The sequence below is a fragment of the Thamnophis sirtalis genome, unplaced genomic scaffold (assembly GCF_051295495.1).
Source record: "Thamnophis sirtalis isolate CommonGarterSnake01/CBP01778 unplaced genomic scaffold, rThaSir2_p1.2 scaffold_5, whole genome shotgun sequence".
In the NCBI taxonomy this organism is placed as follows: Eukaryota; Metazoa; Chordata; class Lepidosauria; order Squamata; family Natricidae; genus Thamnophis; species Thamnophis sirtalis.
Genome location: NW_028261385.1, coordinates 64996548 through 65016751, shown reverse-complemented (window position 1 = coordinate 65016751; position 20204 = coordinate 64996548). Strand labels below are relative to the sequence as shown.

Sequence of the window (20204 nt, the reverse complement as noted above, 5' to 3'; positions counted from 1 at the left end):
AGAACACGTCCCTGAAAAGTAGCATGAAAATGAAGTGTAGAGTTGAGTGATTCCTGCATAAGCAGGAAAAGAAAGGTTTTTGATCAGGGATGCATATTATAGATGTTTTTGATCGGCATTAAGTGGAAATAGCAGGAAGGTACAATGACTTATTCTTAAAAAATAACAAAATATGTTCAGAACAGGATGGTGTGGTGCTGTAATAGCAGGAAAAGGAAAATTGTTGGTGCTTCACTGAGAAATCAAGTTAATTCATTTTCAATATGTAAATAAAGAGTTTATAGATAGTCTTTGGGTTATGACCATTATGTAATATCTTTATCAGCATCACAAGTTGTAACGGTTGTCAAACGACTGACCCAATTTTATGATGCTTATTGTGGTTAAGAGAAATCAATGGTTGTAAGTGTAAATGCCACAATTATGTAATGAATGCAGGCCCATTGTTCACTATGGTATGGTGCTGCCAAAAACCAGAAGTTTCATCAAACCATTGGTTAGAAAATGAATATGGATAAAAAGTATAAAATTAAATAATTTAGGAAGAGAACTGTTATAACAGGAAATATGTTAAGTTGTAATGTTAAAATCTATGCCTCTAAATAGAGTTTCAAAAAACAATAACTGGTAACAGTAACAAAATGTACTAATGTATATGTCATTTTTCTTCCACAGATGGAATCTATAGGTACGTAGCTTTCTGTATCTAGACTAGGGATGGGAAACTATGCAACTTTATGACCTGTGAACTTCAATTCCCAGAATTCTTGAGGCAGCTAGCTCAGGAATTCTGGGAGTTGAAGTCTGCAGGTCATAAAATTGACATAGTTGCCTACCCCTGATCTATAACTAACCAATACTGTTCAAAGTCTTATTATTTGTTTGTTTCCTAGATTTGCATCCTGCCGTTCATTCAGGAGCTCAAAGTGGCATATTAGGTGGTTTCTTCTTTCATTTTCCCCCACAGTAGCAAACCTGGCTGGGCTGAGGGAGAGTAAGTGGCCCAGTTGATGAATTCTGGCCTTGTTGCTTCCATCATGCCTCCTTCCCATCCTCCTGCTTCCTTCTGAAGGCTATCATTTGGACAGATATCATTGGATCTCCTACATTTCTTCTCTCTTCCACACAGGGCACATGGACCTGATGCAGTTCTGATGGCTGAAGGGAGTCATTTAGCTGAACTAACCCAATCCCAGATGCTGCACATTGCCCAGCAAATTGCAGCTGGTATGGTTTACTTAGCATCACAGCACTTTGTGCATCGTGACCTGGCTACTCGGAACTGCCTGGTTGGGGAGAACCTACTGGTGAAGATTGGAGACTTTGGGATGTCAAGAGATGTATATAGCACAGATTATTACAGGGTAAGTAATGCTGTACCTTGGTTTTAGGAGGAAGGAGCTATTTTCAAATTTTCTTCTACAGTAGTGGCCAAAATTGTGGAAACCTTTTGGGACAAGTGTATTTTCTAAAACTAGCTAATAACACCACTTTTTTTGGAGTAGTACCATAAGATCAGGGGTAGGTTCCGACGGGCACTACTGCTGGTTTGCTTGTGTGCGTGCCCTGTGTGCATGTGCAGAAGCAAAAAATAAGATGGCGGAACCTACGGCTGCCAGACCACCAAATTCACTGCCGGTTCAGCCAAACTGGTCCAAACTGGTAGGAACTCACCACTGCATAAGATTATATCAATGGAAAGATAATTTAATCAAGAATGTAATGCAATAATTTTTAAGAAGGATTTGCTATTAGAATAGCAGTTATAAGAAAAGTAAAACGAGATATACAAAAATTATCACCGTGTCAGTTAATACTTAGTTGGGTAACCTTTAGCATGAATTACGTCCTTACAACATCTTCCCATGGAGTCAACCAAATCTTTCAGTTCTGCCGCTGTTATAATGTGAAACCAAGATTGAATTATTGCTTCTCTTAACTGGGTTTTATTGCTGGGTCACTTCTGACTAACAAGTTTCTTTATTTGGCTGCATAGATTTTTAATTGGGTTAAGATCTGGGCTATTCCCAGACCATTCCAGCAGTGGAATATGATTATCTTGAAATTTAAAAAAAGTGGTGTTATTAGCCATCAAATCTCAATTTTGGCCACTGCTGTAGTGAGAGATGTAAGAAAAAAAATCATTTAAATCCTATGCTGGGTGTAATGAGGAAATTAAAGTCATTGCTGATAAACCAATTTATTAAATATCCACATGGTATTGCAAAAACAACAACAACCTAAAGCTCCTGTGTAAACAAATTGTTTATTACTGTCCTCATTGAAACTTCCTTTAATGAGACAAAGGCTGTGGTTATTGTAAAGTGACAAGTTTGGGGAGGACAGAATGCGGTTATGATCCCATAAAAAGAAAAGGCCACATTTGGATCAAAGTGTTTTGCTGTCCCAGCGAATTCATTCTTTATTTTAGCAGCATTACTTTGACTGGATAGACGCTCTTTTGAGCAACTCTACCATCTTGAGAGTTTGCTTCAAAAGTGAATAGTTTCATTTGATTAGAAAAACTGAAGAAGTAGCACATAAAGACATTATTTATATTCATGCAGCTGTTTTCATTGTGAGCCGAGCAGAACATTTTTATTTCGGTTTGTGCTATTTCTTCCTTTAGTGATCCGGACTCAGCAATTAGTTGACATCTAGATTTCTGTCTTTTGGAATAGTTGCTTTCCATGCTCTTTCATTCTCACAGGACAAGAATGATATTACATTATATGAGTGAACATGGGATAAAAAGCAGGATTTATAGCAAGGGGTAGGCTGCTGCCGGCGTTACTGCCAGTTTGCTTCGTGCGCGCGCTGCATGCGCAGAACATTATAAAATGACTAAAACATGCCGCCAACAACATGGGTGATCAGGGAACTGATTCGGGGACATGGCAAGCCTGCCATCCCTACCAGTTCGGTGACTCAGTCGCAATTTCTATTACCAGTTCACCCGAAACCGGTGTGAACCAGTAGCAACCCACGTCTGATTTAGGGGCAGATGTACAAGCTAAGCATGGAAAAAGGCTGTCATCAGCCAGCCTCCATTCACAAAGTTGCAGTAGTTGTCATCATGGTTGGTTTAGCATGCATGTTTTGGTCCTTGGATCCTACAAAGTAAATGTTGCTAGGACAAACCATGGTACCCAAAATAGCTTCAGAATCCCATAATTGGTGATAAGAAGCAGGATAATAGTGGTATATTTGGGTTGAATTGACAGAAGGAAGTCAAGCAACTGTAGGATTTACCCAAAGGTATTTGTTTTTTAAAAAATCCTCACAAAATTGCACACTGTTGTGGAGCAAAGCACTAGACAATCACACTATCATCTCCATTTCCCAAATCCCAAGAGGTTATTGGAAATGGAGACCTTAGGTTCCCTGAATCAGAAGGGCCTTTTTTGTTATCTTCATTTCTCTTTTACTATGGGGAGGAAAAGGGAACTAAAAGTTCTTGCTCAGAGTTCTCCCATCATTGATAGTTTTATTGCAGGAGAAATAATTAATGTGAACGAACGTAAATATATGAGCCCTAGGATAATGTTGCAGGGTCCAATTTGAGTTGGTCTCTGGGACCAAAGGTTTATTTTTCCAAGCTTTCAGGCTCCAGGGATTTTCTCTCTCTCCACAATATATCCACTGGGCTGTTCTGTGTATTATATTTATATGGTTCCTGGTTGTGTGTAGCTTTTAGTTGTTTATTAAGGTGTTGATGGCTAGCTATTAACTTCTTAATGGTTGTTTCTTATGATGTTATGCCTTCGGCTTCTAAGGACCTGATAGGCTGGTGGCTGTTGGTTGTTTTTACATGCCCTGTACCTTTTGTGTAGTTTTTGTGTTTCCCTTCCCCTCTTGGGTTTGTGCACTGCCCTGAGTCCCACTGGGAATAGGGCGGCATATAAATAAAATGAAACTCGAAACTAATTTAGCATTCCTATTGACTGACAAAGGGCTGTCTCCCAGAATTCAATGATTTCTCTGGCTATTTTTGTCCTTGCTTGGCCAACAATTATAGTAGCTACAAAATTGGAAGCATGCAACACGACACTATCAATGAGTTTGGCTCTCCTCATCTAACCAATCACTTGTGTTCTTGCAATCTGGTAATTAGCTTCCTCTGTCATAGGGGCAATCCATATAGGGAATCTGGTAAACTGCATTCAAAGTTTCTCCAGCTCCAAACAGTCTTTGTATTATTTGTCCTCATTTGGTAGCCTCTGGATGGTGGATAATGTGGATAATTTGCTGATCTCAAAAGTTGGATTCTACTTCTGAAATGTTTTTAATGTATGGTAGGGTGTACCATGTAGTTGGCCTTTTGCCTTCTTTCTTCCTTTCTCTCCCCAGCATATTGCATGGGCACCTTATGACAAATGTTTGTGGACACCCATTCTGACTAAATTGTTCACTTAGGTACCTACTCCCAGATGTTTTGCTTGCTGGATAGTACACTGTGTTCACACCCTGCCATACAGTGCTCTAATGCAGCTCTTTTTATGTGACAGTGGATGGTTACCGTTGTGGATGGTTACTCAGAATGCCTGGAGTGTTGGTAGTCTTGCAGTATGGTTTCTAAGGTTCCACCTTCCATCTGTTGATAAGCATGTCTAAGCATGTTTTCTTCCACCATTGTGAATCATATGACCAGGAAGATAGAATTTAATAGGGTATGAAAGTCTTTCAGCTCATTTCTTTGATAACCACAGATGTGTCATCCATGTAATGGTACCAAACTTTAGGTGTTTTAAAATGCACTGTGTTCCAGTTATGTAGGACTGTTTCTGCAATACCTCTTGATATTGAGGATCCCATGAGTGTCCCTTTTATTTGCTCATTTCTCTTTTAAACATGAAGAAGTATAAATGGAGTGATTTTTGTCCTGGTTACGTTGTTTTGATCTGTGTTGTAATCTTCTAGTTTTCTGTTTATCACTTTGTATGCTAAGTGGGGAGGGATGGATGTAAATAGGGTCACTATGTCAAAAGAGATCATGATTTCATAAGGAGCCTCATAGTCGCGTAAGCTTCGTAGCTGTGTCAAAAATTATGTGGATGATGTGGCTGTAATGTTTGAGGATGACGTCAAGAAGCTTAATCATTGTGCCAGCCATTTAGCCAAACTGTAGGTAGGAATATCCCCTAGCACTACAATAGGTGTGAGGGGGACCCCTAGTTTGTGTATCTTGGGGAGTCCATAAAATCTCACTGGGATGGCGTTGTCTCATTTTCCACCATTGCTTTTCTGTTATACAGTTGCTTTGTTTAAATTGGCTGAGATAAGTACTCAAGTGTTAGCCCCTTTTTTTTTCTATCTCTTGGCTTGGCTTCTGGATCTCTGGAAGCTACAATGCTCCTTTTCTTTTTCTGGCCGTCATAGTATTCATCATTCATGTGTTAAGCACAGTCATTTGTAAAGAAGTAACTTATTCAGGAGCCAAGGGATTTGGGCATCTGATCAATTCCTTTGCAAACTGAATCCCTCAACGTGTGGATGCAGAGAGGGACTGTCAGGGATGGCACTAAAAGCAAAGCCTTATTCTTGTTTCAACTTGGCAGGACCTCGTATAGTCTCATAAACAAGCTTACGCATCCTGTGTTCCTGCCACATTTTAAAATAGATTTATTTACATAGCGTTGCATTATAAAACTCCAGAGGCCTGGCTGGCTGAGGAATTCTGGGAGTTGTGTCCACACGGGTGGGGCCCTTGAAATAATTTTCAGGTATCAGTGAGTTCCTGCATAAAAAATGATTATATCTATAGTTCATGATATATTAGCATGTTTGGTAAGTTGAGGCATGGCACATAAACTTTCCCACCACTTGGCGTGTTAGCCATGCAATTAAAAAGGGAGTTTTTGTTCAAGGTCTCTTGCATAACTGTAGGGTTCAGTAGAGCTACAGATGTGAAAGGCTGTTCTAGGTGGTTCACAAAACCAATGATAAAACTTCAAATCCTCCAAAGTGCCAAGGGTAAAGCAAAGCTAAGAAACCTTAGTTATTTACCCACGTTCCTGCTCTTTCCTAACATCCTCTGCCCTCCAATACAAGCATTCATTGTTGCCTTCTCAAATACCAAACTGATTTTTGGGTGACCCAGATTTAGCCAGATATCTTCAGCCAGGTATGGTTTCTTCCAGCTGTTCTATGCATGAGGTATTAATAGATGAGATTCATTGGCATATTGAAGAAAATGTGGAGACTGACCATTATAATGCAACTATAAAAAGCTTTGGAACACATTGTTACTTCTTAATTGTGTGCTCTGTTACTAATTATTGTACCACTTTGCCTTGCTTGTGAGTCTCTTTGGGCTGCAAAACAGGATGAAAAGGAGGATGAAGGATAGCAGTGTCCACAAAATAATTTTCACTGACAGTTTGGAACCTGGGTCATGCTTAGGAAGCTATTAATTCGCCTCCAAATTTTTGGTCTTCTGTTGTCCCATTACAACAGTGGTTCCCAAACTTGGCAACCACTGCATTACAACAGCAACAACAAAATAGGACCAACCTTTTACTTGGTGTCCAATTGTCAATAATGTTCTGCACTGTGTCAGCAAAGCTATTAAGAGATACTGCAGAGCTGACTGCAGAGAGAGATAACCTTTGGATAATTGGCACGGTGCATGCTGGTGATGACTGGTGATGGCTGGTGATGGCGTTAGCTACATGGGTGCTGTTTGTTTGTTTAGAGCCTGAATAGTAGTACAGATAGAATGGGAAAGTACCATAGTTATTCAGTTTTGGAAGCTCGGTCTGCAGGGAAAGGATCTTTTGTTTGAAAAGCTAAGCCCTTCCCCCAAAACCTTAGAGTTTAAAGAGCATATTACACCCCACATTTCCCTTCCTAAACCAAGTTGCTGAACCTGGCTAACCCAGATATCCGTTACATCCATATGAAGCTTTTTTGAACAATTCCTTTTTACCACTTGCAGGCAATCCAATGAAGAAACAATCCATTTGCCAGCATCTTGTCATTTCCCCCCCCCCCACTGGTACACCCATGAGAAACCACAAAAAAACTACCACAAAACTTGGTCAAGAGGGAACAAAAAGATATGCGGTACCATTTTTTTCAGCAAGGGTAGAATGAAGAACGTGGCTTCCATAGGCATAGAATATGAAGCCAGGTGGGAGGATCTGGCTCAGAGGAAGGAGAAGAACTGTTTGGGAAGCTATGTCCTGGTTATTTAGGTTCCTGCAAAGTGAGTTCTTGCCCTTTGGTTTGAATCAGGTTACAAAACAGGGAGAGGCCATATTTTTATTTAATATGCTTTTGCATCTGCATAAACTGCTACAACATCCTACCTGTCAATGACTACTTCAGCTTCAACTACAATAATACATGAGCTCACAATAGATACAAACTCAAGGTAAACCGCACCAAACTCGATTGCAGAAAATACAACTTCAGCAACAGAGTGGTCAATGCCTGGAATGCACTACCTGACTCTGTTGTTACATCCTCAAAGCCCCATAACTTTAACCTTAAACTGCCAACTATTGACCTCACCCCACTCCTTAGAGGTCAGTAGGGGCATGCATAAACGCACCAGCATGCCTAACGTCCCTGTCCTATTATCCCCATTTGTTTGTACCCATTTCCTGTGTTCCTATTCATGTTTATTCTTATTCCTGTTATCTTGTACATGAATGACAAACTAAATAAATGAATAAACCTCAAGACCTCTTGTTTTCAACCACTACAGTCTTGTGGGTTAGGTAGGGTTCAGAGAGAGAGTGACTGACCTGAAGTCATCCAGTGAACTTTATTAACTAAAATCCAACTCTCTCCTGTCTTAGCCTAATACTTTTAATCACTACACTATATTGGCCCTCAGTAAATGTGAGTTCACGTTAACTCTGGCTGTACAAGTGTAGTCCTTTTAAATGCTTGAGCAAAACAAACCACAAATTTCCCTGGACTGTAAAGTGATGTTATGAAACAGAATGAGATGAATCTAACACGTATTTTGTCAATTCCCTTTTGCTACATAAAGTCTCCCTCCCTTTGCAAATAGCGAATGGAAGGAGACTCGGGTTTAGAAGAAAGCTTAGTTTTCAAAAAATCCAGCAATTTCACCAGTTCTTTGTAGCAGTCATTCCCCGGGGGTGGGGGGGAATCACACATGCCTTCCCTCAAAAAATTGTTATATATCAGGATTTCCAAAGTCGGGATGCAGCCATGACTGTGCAATTGAAATCCCACCCATTTTTACATGTGCTGCAGTGTGTGTCTGTAAAAAGGGGTGGGGATTTGATCCCTGCATGATTCTAGCTGCCCCCCTTTTTTACCTGCCCTGCAAGACTCAGTGGTAGGATTTAAATTTTTTTACTACCGGTTCTGTGGGTGTGGCTTGGTGGGTGTGGCATGGCTTGGTGAGTGTGGCTTGTTGGGCGTGATAAGGGAAGGATACTGCAAAATCCCCATTCCCTCCTGATCAGCTGGAACTGGGGAGGCAGAGATTAGATGGGGGCGGGGCCAGTCAGAGGTGGAGAGGAAATCTATTCCAGAGGGCAAGATATAGAAGAAGAAAAAATTAAAGAATCTATGGACTTAAAGAAAGACATTCTGTTAGCAAAAGCATTGATAACACTGCTGACAATCAAAGATAAGCTGAATAAGGAAACAGAAAGAGGGCATCACAATTATATGAGAGATCTTACAAGCAAGGAGTTGCTAAGAGAAGTCCATACAAAGCTGATCAAGAAGATGATTATAGGATTGGCACCACAAATGGCAGAAGATATGAGATTGTTTTGTTATTGGAAAGATACAGATTGATAGATGGAAGAATAAAATTTAAAACTAGTTAAACTTAGTGAAATTTATTGATAATAGATATAGCTTAAATGAATAACTGATAATGTTACAAATGTATACAATGTGTAGTGTTATGAGGAGTATAATTGGATATGAATATTGAATGGTACCCATGTAAGGATGATTAGCAATCCCTTTGAATTATACATAAAGGATAATATTAATGATGATGATGATAATAGTAATAATAATAATAATAATAATAATAATAATAATAAGGAAAATGGAGATATAATGATAGTGACATGTATAAATATTTGAGTTAAAATACTTAAGTTAATATGAACTATGTTTGTTAACTGTGGAAGAGATGCACAAAAGTTTTTTTTTGTAACCAACTGATACACTTTCTATAGCATGTAAAGAAGGATGATGTATTTGTTTTAAATTAAAAGTTAAAACATTTTATTTAAAAAAAGGGGTGGTATTTACTGGTTCTCCGAACTACTCAAATGTTCCGCTACCGGTTCTCCAGAACTGATCAGAACCTGCTGAATGCCATCTCTGCTGCACGTGCCCTCTGCTCTATGGTGCAGAGAAGCATCTCTTTCCAAACATCAGACTGAAATGTAAGAAATGCTTATTATGATTAATAAGGCAGAAAATATGTCATTTGACGATGTTGGCTATGCCTAGCTCCCTGTTCTATGGACAGGCTGTGGAAGGCCGCTGGTTGCTTACTCTTACAGAGAAAGAACAAAGATTCGAGCAGCCTTCTGTCTGACAGCCCCAAAGGATAAAAATATACCATCATTAAAACAAAATTACTAGACTTAAAGCTAGTCAAAAGCAAAAAGTACAAAGAGCCAGAACAAACAATAAACAAGTTAAATTAAGCAACAACAGAATCATGAGCTTGTTTAAGAAGAAACATTTGTTATTGCTGGCAGAAGATATTGAGAGAAAAATATCTTAAGGTCTCTCAGTAGGGAGCTCTGTAGATGGAGGTCCTGCCTGCCACCAAATAGTCCTATCATGAGCCACCCTTAGAAGGAAGGATAGCAACTGACTGAATCATAGGTCTTAAAGGACAAATAGTTTAATTTGGAAGTTGCTGCCTATTGATTTCACTCTTCTGTTCTACACAGATACTGAAATCCAAAATTGTTGGCCCTCTTACTTAACCCAGCACATTTGCTTGATCTCCTCGCTGCTATATCCAGGATCAAATATAAGCAACTGTACTTTATTTCTTGTATCCAGTCATTCTTCAAGGATAAAATAAACCATTCATTAGCAGAAGACTAAATGTAACAAAGAGAGATAAACCATTGAGTATTGTGTGTAATTTAAGGTGGAAATAAAATCTGGTAGAGGAAGATGTCGTAATTTGTCCTTGTATAGTTGACTAAATGATGTCTCCCATGGTTGGCCATGTTGTTTAGGACTTCTGTTGGACAATTTTAACTGTCATATCCATTAGCTGAATCCAGAATTTTTGTAAATAAAATAATGTTCCTTGAGAAATGGTTGATTAAAAAAGGTTTTTACATTGCCATTGGTTTATGTACAATTGTGTGGTTTGATCTAGTTTTGCTAAATCTAACGGTGTCTATCAGATTCTGCATTATTTACTCTTGCACTAGGATTGTTGCTAATTTTAAAAAGATCCACCCAATTTTAAAAAGACCCCAGTAATTTAAAGAATTTAGGTTACCAGGGTTGGCATACAGACTTCTTTTTAAATCTTTCCTGTCTTTTATACCATCTGCATGATTTAGCCTTTCTGTCCCTTGCTTTCAATTTGGAATGCCAATTAGCAGTAACCCAGCTGCTTTCTAGTCTTGCATTTATTTTAAAATTGTCTTTGATTAGATTTTCACAAAATCCCAAGATTTGGGTTCATAGTTCCTCTCACAGAATCCATAGCTACATCTGTACAGATGTACAATCTGTTCCAGAATGCAGTTCCCTAGGGTAGCAGGACTTCCCACTTGTTGGCCTTCCCAAAGCAGATCTGGGGAAGAAGCTGAAGATCACTTGAGCCCACATCTCATAGTGGACAGATCCAACTGGATGCTGCTCAAGGGCAATTCCGCACACATGATAAAGATGATGATACCACCCATTCAACTGTATCCAGTTATAAGTGATTCTATGGATCATGTCTCTCTACATTTTCCAATCTCGCATAGCTTCTTTCAGTTGTTTTGTATTCTGGCTGATGTTGGTTTTGATATCTAACCACTGTATGGTTAGATATTGTATTCTGGCTAATGTTGGTATCTAACCACTGTACAATTCTACTCCACATGTGTGCAGCCGCATGATAATACTAAGAGGTAAATGGAAATTAATTTGTCAGAATTATGCCCATAATTCTGCCAAAACGCCATAGTATTATGTCATAATACTTCTATTTAAATGTATTTCCGAAAGGAAGAGAAGTAGAATGAAACAGAAACATTAGAACAGGAAGTATAGTATATCTTTGCTGTCTCCTCAATTTAACTTTCTAACACTCCAGAGGCTGCTATTTACCTCAATATAGAAAATGCAGGTGCTGATATGGGATCATATATTTCTTATGACAAGCTAATTGTTGTTATTTCTTCAGTAGCTTTGTGAATGTGGCAGAGAAGACTCTTTCAATGAGGTTTTAGTGGAAGGGCTCTATGCAAAGTTGCTTGAGGTTCAGGAAAAGATAAGAGGAAAAAGAGCTTTGTCTGAACTTCATATGTTGCACAATGCTGGGATGCACAATGTCAAAATTTGTATCTGCTGCAACTCAGCTGCCAGCCTGTTGCTTTCACTTGTGGTTCTTCAGCAGATGATTACAACAAAACAAAACATTTTTTGAAATTTGAATGCTACACAATGCAAGAAGTAGACATAATATTTTTATGCAGGGATTGCCTGAGATATAGTAAACATTATTTCCAGGCTTTCTCCACGTTAAAAATGTTAAGAAAGAGTTAGTACTGCAATAAAAGAGTTTAATCTTTCTGTATCTCTTTGTTGCTATCAAAGAGTTGTATGGTGTTTTGCAATCCAGATTTGATAGCCCACAATAAGTGCTGTTAATGTAGGATCGTCTGAAAATATTATGTAGAGTCAGATGGTTCATCTAACATAGCATTAATTTAACCAGGAATAGAATCTTTGTCTAATTCAGGAGTGTCAAACCCGCATCGTCACATCATCACATAATGTATCACAACTCCCCCCTTCACTAAAATGGAGGGGGCATGGCCAGCGCATGATGCATCTGGCCCAAGGACTGTGAGTTTGATACCCCTGGTCTAATGGATCTAATTCAGCTTATTGTTGACCCACTGATTCTGGAGTCTATCAAAACTGGATTCTCCCTCTTCCCCGAAGCTCTTTCCTGCATAACCAACAGCAAAACTTGGCATTTGAAGATACTCGTTTGCAATACACATTTTTGTGTGTTTTCCCAAAGGAAATAGGATAAAGCAGCTGAAATGTAGGAGTGCCAGCTCTCTTTTAGCCACCTACCATGTTCTTGATGCAGAATAGCTAAAGCGGCACTGGCATTTACTACAGCTTACAGCTGGAATCTTCTAGTATCCTAGAGAAAAGGATTGCTTTGGGGCAGCAGAGGGACATGTACTTTCCACGTCACACCTCCATAGATAGAAGAGGAATTTGATCTAAGTCATTGGGATCTAACACAGAGAGTGAAAATCTTTTCCTGCTCCAGGAAGTCTCTCTTAATATGCCATATTGACTATAACCTGGTAACAGCTGATTTAGATAGCTCTTGAGGGTCCAGTTGTTAAAAAACAGAGGTCTCTGCCTTTGTGTTGGGGAGAAAGTATGCATCTTCTCTATACTACTTTGATTGGCAACTAGAGATGTTGTTCCCTTTCACACAGTCCTTGCCTGGTAACAGCAATATGCTACAATGTGATGCAGAAGGTCAGCAGATTGTGTTTGTTTTATGCTGGGATTGGTTTGCTTCTCCAGTGGGCTATTGATATGGGACACAGCTCATTGATTTTATCTCCAGTACCTTATGACTTCTGATTTGCCATTGCTTATATTCATGCATGAGTATGAATGTATAAATGCATTATAAAACATAAGTTTCAGATCCTTTGGCAACCGTGTTTTTAAAGCAGAGAATTGTCAAAATATTCATGAACTGGCAGACACATGGTAACAAGCTCAGCCAATGAATAGGGCTTAGTAACAAGGTCAACCAATGGGAGCTGAAACAGTTTGGAGCCTGGACGTGGTTTAGCCCTGCAGCTCTGAGTGCTGTGCTGAGAATTGAAACTGAAACTAATCTGTCTTTAACACTGAACTCTGAACTGAAAAATGAAACTGTTCCCTGATGTTTGTATAGTATATATATTCTTTTATATAAAGAAGTTTCTTATTTAAATGAATTCTGCTGAATCAGTTATCTGTGTGTGCTTTCTGGATCTGATTTTTTGCAACAAACTCTGGCAGAAATGCCTATATATAAAATCCTTTCTGAATGGCAGAGTCCTCTCCTGAGTTTCTGGACCTCAAAACAGGGTTGATATTGGGGACTTAGTGCTGAGGGACTCTGTGCCATGGGGCCTCTGGAAAGAAAAGAATTAATGACCTCCAAAGCATGTATGACCTTGTTCCAGGTAACTTTAGCTGGAGTCATAAAGATAGGCACTTTATAGGATAGGCACTTTATATACATATGTGATCATTGTTAATTCTTTCCTGGTCCAGGTAAAGCTACCAAGCTACTGAAGATAGGGGTGGGCACTGCTGATTAACATAGCCTGCCCTAGATGATTTATGCATCCAGAGGTTATTCTGACAGGCAATTGGGAATTTCCCCAAACATTTGGTCAACCTCTGGAATTCAGAGGTTGGTAGAGTCCTGGATAAGATAACCCCCAAGTGGCTTCTTGCACTTCATTGATTCCGAGAAGACATTTGTATTAACAAGGACATGAAAAATAATAGAAGATATGCCGGGCGTGCTGTGGAACGAAGCGAATCAGAAATGAACTTGACTAAATATGTATAGCTGTAGGTAAAGCAAAGGGAGTTTGAGTTAGAGGTAGGGCTAAGGCTAATGGTAGCCTTATAGTGGGACCAGCGCAAACACTTATTTTAATTCAATTTAATTCAGTTCAATTCTAATTGTAATTAAAATTACATTCAATTAATTGCTCAGTCTCTGTCAAGGGACACTATTCTACTCCAGTGTGGTGAAGCATCAAGACACGACCAATTAGCCTCTCTTTCGGCTTCTTTTAAAGGCTCACTTGATAAGCAAACTTCTGCTGCTGCTACACTGCTTAGAAGTGACATGCTGTGCTGCACATGGCTTTTCTCCAATCAGTCCCAAATTATTACAGGCATGGTGGTGGCACTCAACACTAATAGGTGATAAAATATGTAGTTCAGGGTTGAACTTTGATCTTGGTGCTCTCTGAGCTCGATTGTTTTCTTGCAGACATTTTATTACCCAGCTAGGTAACATTATCACACCTCGTGAGTGTGCTATTTCTCCTTGTTTATATACTTAGCTTACCCAGCCAATCTTGGTGATGTGTGTATTTTCTCCTTAGTAGTTCCTAATTACGGTATTTTTTCCTTGATTGTTTGACTCCTTAATAGCTCCTAGATTATGGTACTTGTTTTCTGCTTGTTTGATTCTTTGTCTAGGGTTAATTCCTGCTTATCTGCTGGTATTGGCTGCTAAAGAGGATAGTTCTGGTTTTAGTTTCCTTCTTAGCTTTTGTGTTGTCTTTTTTGAATAGTGTGTACTTGTGGTTTATCTCTATAGTGATGGTTGATATGCCTGAGTGCCAAGCTTCCAGCAATTCCTTAGAAAATTTTGGAAAATATTAAGGGACCAAATATTAAGGAACATAAAATAGGCCTCTATAATTTAAAAACAAAGCTAATTCATCAGAAAATATTATTTTAAGTTATCTGAGCCTCTTTATGAATTTAAGAATTACAGAAGAATATTAAACTTCTTATACGGCAATATAAGAAATGCAGAACATATTTTTAGATACATAGTTTAATTTTGTTCCAAAATTGCTCTGTTTTGACTTCAAACCAACATATATGTTAATATAATGAGATATTATACCAACATCTCAATATGATGCTGAATTTTATTTCTACAACATAAATTTTGTCATTTCATGAATAGCTTCATCTCTTTCAAACCTGGGGTACAGCAGGTAGTTGTATTTTAAGGAAGGGATCCAGGATATGATTTTGCTATCCTTTTTCAAAAAGTCTTCTAAAAATGAGAAGATAGCATAGTATGCTATATACCTGTGATGGCGAACCTATGGCACGCATGCTGGAAGTGGCATGCAGAGCCATCTCTATGAGCACACGAGCCATCTCCCGTTGCTCTTCTGAGTTCCAGTGCACCAGATAGCTGATCTTCACACACACAGGAGCACTGGAAACTGGAAGAGCAGCCGTCGGGTGTGCATGTGCGTGCCGGAAAGATGATCTTCCAGTTTCCAGCATGGCCATGTGCACTGGCCACCTGGACTTCCAGTTTCTGGCTCTCATGTGTGCGGGAAAACCAACTGGCTGGTGCATATCATCCACCGGAAACCAGAAAATAATCTTCCCAGTGCGCGCATACACACCAGGTGGTTGCTCTTCTGATTTCTGGCATGTACACACTCCCGTTTCGGCACTTGGTCCCGAAAAGGTTCACCAACATTGCTATATACAGTAGTTTAGATTTAATAAGAAGTTTATCAATTAAATAAAGTCCAAATGCAAATTCCTACTTACATGGATCATCCATTCTGTTTTGGATCATAGGAAGATTATATATATACTTTTTTCTCCACTGTATAATCACTTTATAATATAGCTTTTATTATTTTAATTTTTTTTAAAAAAGATCAAAAATTAAATTAAGCAAAAATTAACATTTAAAAAAAATTAAAAGTGCTGAAGAGTTGTTTCTTGTATATCATATTGACAAAAAGTGCTTTCTTGGATCTGCACAACCCTATTAATTAAACACTGTTCATCTGATTAGTCCTAATGCGTTGAATTATTTGCCTCTTCTCTCACATTAAACTGAGAACTTGGTGACATCTTTTGATTCTACAAGCTTTCATGGGGCCTGGAATCTTGGTATCTCTGAAGCAAAGACTGCAGAATCCTCTTTCCCTTCTTTTTATCCAAGGTTACTGGCAGCTGCTTCACATCTGGAAACCTAGAAAGCCCTCAGGAAAAACATTCAAAGTTCACTCTGAGCACAGTGGTGCTTTCTTATCACAAGTAAATGTATTATAAAGTAAATGTCACTATTTCACTAGTCCAATATTTTAGGTTCATGTATTATGCAATAGAAGTACAATACAATACAATTAATGGAAATTTCTGTGTAGTAATAACAACTCCAACTTCTTTTTTTCTTCTTCTGATTAAAAGAGGGATAACAATTCAGATAAATAAATCTATGTATCTGTACCAGAGACAATCACATTCTGATATTTTCCTCTTCCCTCATTCCCCCATATTTTTCCTACTGAATTATATTAAGATGTTCATTGCCTGCCCCAATACCACAAAAAACTACCTTGCGTGTCAGGAAATAGCCATAAATATTTAGCAAGAAAGTGGAGTACGCTGACTGTTTAGTTCTTAAATACTTTCTCTGCCCTTCTTGGGCCTTTGGAAGTTACTATGTTGAAGTTACTAAAATTGTGTGTTTTAATTTTGCCTCTAAACAATGACAGCATGCTAGGTAATTTTTCATCAATATGTGGATTTGCATATGGTACCAGTTTTGTCTTAGTTTCTCAAGTGTAACGTTCACTTTTCCTCTTCTTTGAGGAATGATACACGTTGCGGAACAATGTTATAGTCCAGAGTCTCAGCAGTTTTGCATCCTCTGGGTATTTGGGACCATAGTACATTAGTACAACTTCTACTTATTAGTACAACTTCTACTTAAGTACTGGCCAAAGTTAAGTAGTGCCGAACTCCCAAACAGCTGGAAGACAGATGTTGTCAGGAAAGGCTACAACAAGAACAAATAACGCAAGGATCCATTTCCATGTGGCTGTTATTTAAAATCCTGCTTTCATTCATTGTAGACTTTTCTTGTGACCCTCTTAAGAGTTATTAATGGCGTTGTAAGAAGCCCAGAACATTATTTTGCTTTACTTATGTCTAGTACAAAATGTGTATTCATCTGAAAATCAACATAGCAGATTTTTTCCCCTTTTCAAATAATAATGGAAGGGAAGGGGGTGTTTAATTGCCAATACATGTACCATAGTACAAATGCTCAATGCCAGGGATAAGTTGTCTTTCTCTCTTCATCGCTTTGGAAATGGCAATACTAGCAAACACCTGCAGGTTTGAGCTGTCACTGCACAGCTGTATACCTGTGTGGGCGAGTTGTGTTGAGGTCTTCCACAGGAAAAGTGAGAGTGAGCTGGTGACAGTCAAGATGCTTGCCAGGAGTGCTTGTGGGTGTTTGTATTGAACTATCACAGTTGAAGGCATTTTATTAGATGCTATTTTGGCAACTGGTGCTCAAATGAAATTAGCTCCTTCCCCACGTTTGCTTTGCAGCTCGGCTGCTACATCACTGCCAGGGCTGTCCATTGCGTCACACTGCGATCTGGAGGATTACGAATGTGTTTTTCAGGACTACAAGTGGGTGCCAAAATGATCACAGCAGCTGGCTTTATTTTTAGCCTCCTTTCAATGGGATTTTTTAAATATGCAATTCTTAATTCATTTGCCCCAGAGTAAGCCTACATAAAAATGATTCGTGAATCAAAAATTATTTGCCAGCTTGCATGGATGTCTCTGGTAGCAAATAAATGGGGGAGGTGAGAAAAAAAAATATTCTCAGTTGGATCAGGTCCTATTGGTCCAGATAGGTATTCGAACCAATTTTAGCACAATGCTTTTTACAACACTAGAAAATGTGAGTGAGGATTAAATGGACCCTTGCATGGAATTCTTAAAAGCTATTTGGCTCCATCAGAGTAGAATTGTTGTTTACTTATTTGCTTGAGTCTGTAGCACTACTGATTGACGTGTGTGACCCTTTGGGTCCTGAAACATCACTATCTGTTCCTAATTGTCATAGGGAAGAATGTGGAGAAAAATGAGATATAATTAAGATGATGTGATACAATTAACAATATTTGTTGTTAACAGAGGTAAATGTAGTAGATGACCAGGCAGAACCTGAGGGCAGATTGGATTGTTATGTTGTTACATTCCCACAAGAGACCTAGGTCTATTAATTTTTAAAAAATTTGTATTTTTTTTATTTTTTTAAATGCAAATAACACTAACATAGTAAATACAAAAAAATAATGAAAAGGGAAAAAAAACCAAATATTATAGTGCACCCCCACCCTCCAGAGACTTTTTTTACCCTTATATTTCTTCATCTATAATAATTAAAACACATACAATATATTCCAATTGTGCCCTTATAACCTCCAAAACCACATATATTCTTGAGTAGGTTTATCTCTTTGCCTTCCACCAACACTGATGTTATAAAATCCCCCATATTTCATTATAATTATTTACTTTAATCATCCCTTTTTAAAATTTAATTTCTGTTGTTAATTTATCATTTGTTGCCATACTCCAAATTTCACTATACCACTCATTTCTTTGAATATCCCAATTTCATCCACAATATTTAGCCATCACTCATCTAGCTGCCATTATCAAATTTACAATCAATTCCTTTTTTGTTTCCTTTATATCCCGTTTTTCCACCAGCAACAGTAATGCAAACCTCGGTGACATATCTAAATTTACATTCAAGAGTGCTCTAATTTCTCTAAACACCATGTCCCATTTTTTTGTGCACTATCACAATCCCATCACATATGTTTATATGTTCCAACCTCTCTCTTCCTCCAACAAATATTTGTATATTTACCATCTATTTTGACTGCAGTAATGAAGTTTTCTGACAGAATTACAGAAGTAATTTGTTGTTGTTGTTGTTGTGCTGCTGCTGCTGCTGCTGCTGCTGTTAATCTTCAATTCTGTTCCCAGTCTGGGACTGTGTTGCTGTCATGCATTTGGCTTGTTATCGTAAGATATGAGGTTCAGAGTCAAAGGTTAAACTGAAGAGTTTAGAATAATAAGGTAGAAATTGATAGGAAAGAGATATATGATATTGTGTGTTTCTAGTTGTAACAGTCAATACATCACTGTGTATTATTTGTTTGTAGGAAATGATGCATGTGGAGTAAGGTATCACAATGCTATCAATGGATTTTATGTGCTACGAGATTATATATTTGAATCAAACTACAGTTTAAACTAGTTCCTGCCCAGCAATGGCTAAGTTGTGTGAATATTGTGATGTATTTTATGAACGCTAAATTATGAGATTGGCACAAGAGACATAGTGATCCCACCTCCATCCTTTTTATATATTGGTCCTTTTTCTAGTTTGTTATTAATTATAATGTTTTAACTTTTAATGCTCCATGTTTTCTTAATGTTTTTAGTTCTCAAGTTGGTTTATATTCTTATTTTATGATGTTCTAAGCTGCCCAGAATTGCTTCATTGTGAAATGAATGGGCAGCATATACATTAAACAAACAAACAAACAAACAAACAAACAAACAGATATCTCCAATTTGACAAGACCTCACTAGTGACTTTGAAATTGTTAAATTCACTCATAATTTGAACATATATATGCTGAAGATTTTTCTATTTGTGGAATCCCATTAACTGTCTTGGTTGTACAATTCCTGTTTTTAAATAACGCTCATCTTTTTCTTCATATTGAATGCAAATTCTTTTGAAGGCCTTTTGCTTTGAAGAGTAGGAGAAAAGTAGCTGAATACCAAAAACATATATGCTGCTTGTGTGATTCAAATGATGGATCAGATCAAAAAGATACTTTTCTTTTGTTTTTCCATTGCATAATGATATTATGTTTATATATACATAATCACGTAGGATGAAGCAACTTAGAGTACGGTTGCTTGCCACTTCTCATATGAAGGAAGAGATTTTTCATGTTAGAAAGCTTGTTTTGAGTTGAGATTTAAAACAAGAACCTCTGCCAATCAGAATATTTTTTTACTTTTTTTCATTAAAAAAATTAAGTCTTTTTCCATTTCTTTTGCAAATGTTTGTTTTTGTCAAGATTATTAATATACATCTTCAGTATTCAGTATATATTTTCAGTATATCCAATATTCAGTGAACATTTTCTTTCCTGTTCTCTGCATTCTGAAAACATTTGGGTTTTCAAACAAGGAATTCTGATAGTTTCAGCTGATTTATGGTATTTGTCTTGAATTAAAACTGATTAGGAAAGATGTGTTTCTTAAGACAAGTATCATTATTAATTCACAATTATTTATATAGTGCCCAATCATATTGATTCAAGATGTTTTATCAAAGTCAAAAACAT

The 20204-nt window shown here is 37.9% G+C and overlaps 1 protein-coding gene across 7 annotated transcripts in view; it reads left to right on the top strand.

Annotated features, from left to right (window-relative positions):
• The window catches only part of NTRK2 (neurotrophic receptor tyrosine kinase 2), a 197893-nt gene that overhangs the window by 165330 nt on the left and 12359 nt on the right, over positions 1 to 20204 (top strand). For all 7 annotated transcript variants that reach the window (XM_087715937.1, XM_087715936.1, XM_087715938.1 and 4 more), the window contains one exon: positions 1130 to 1364. In XM_087715937.1, coding sequence (XP_087572063.1) covers positions 1130 to 1364 — 235 coding nt within the window. The remainder of the gene's footprint in view (positions 1 to 1129; positions 1365 to 20204) is intronic.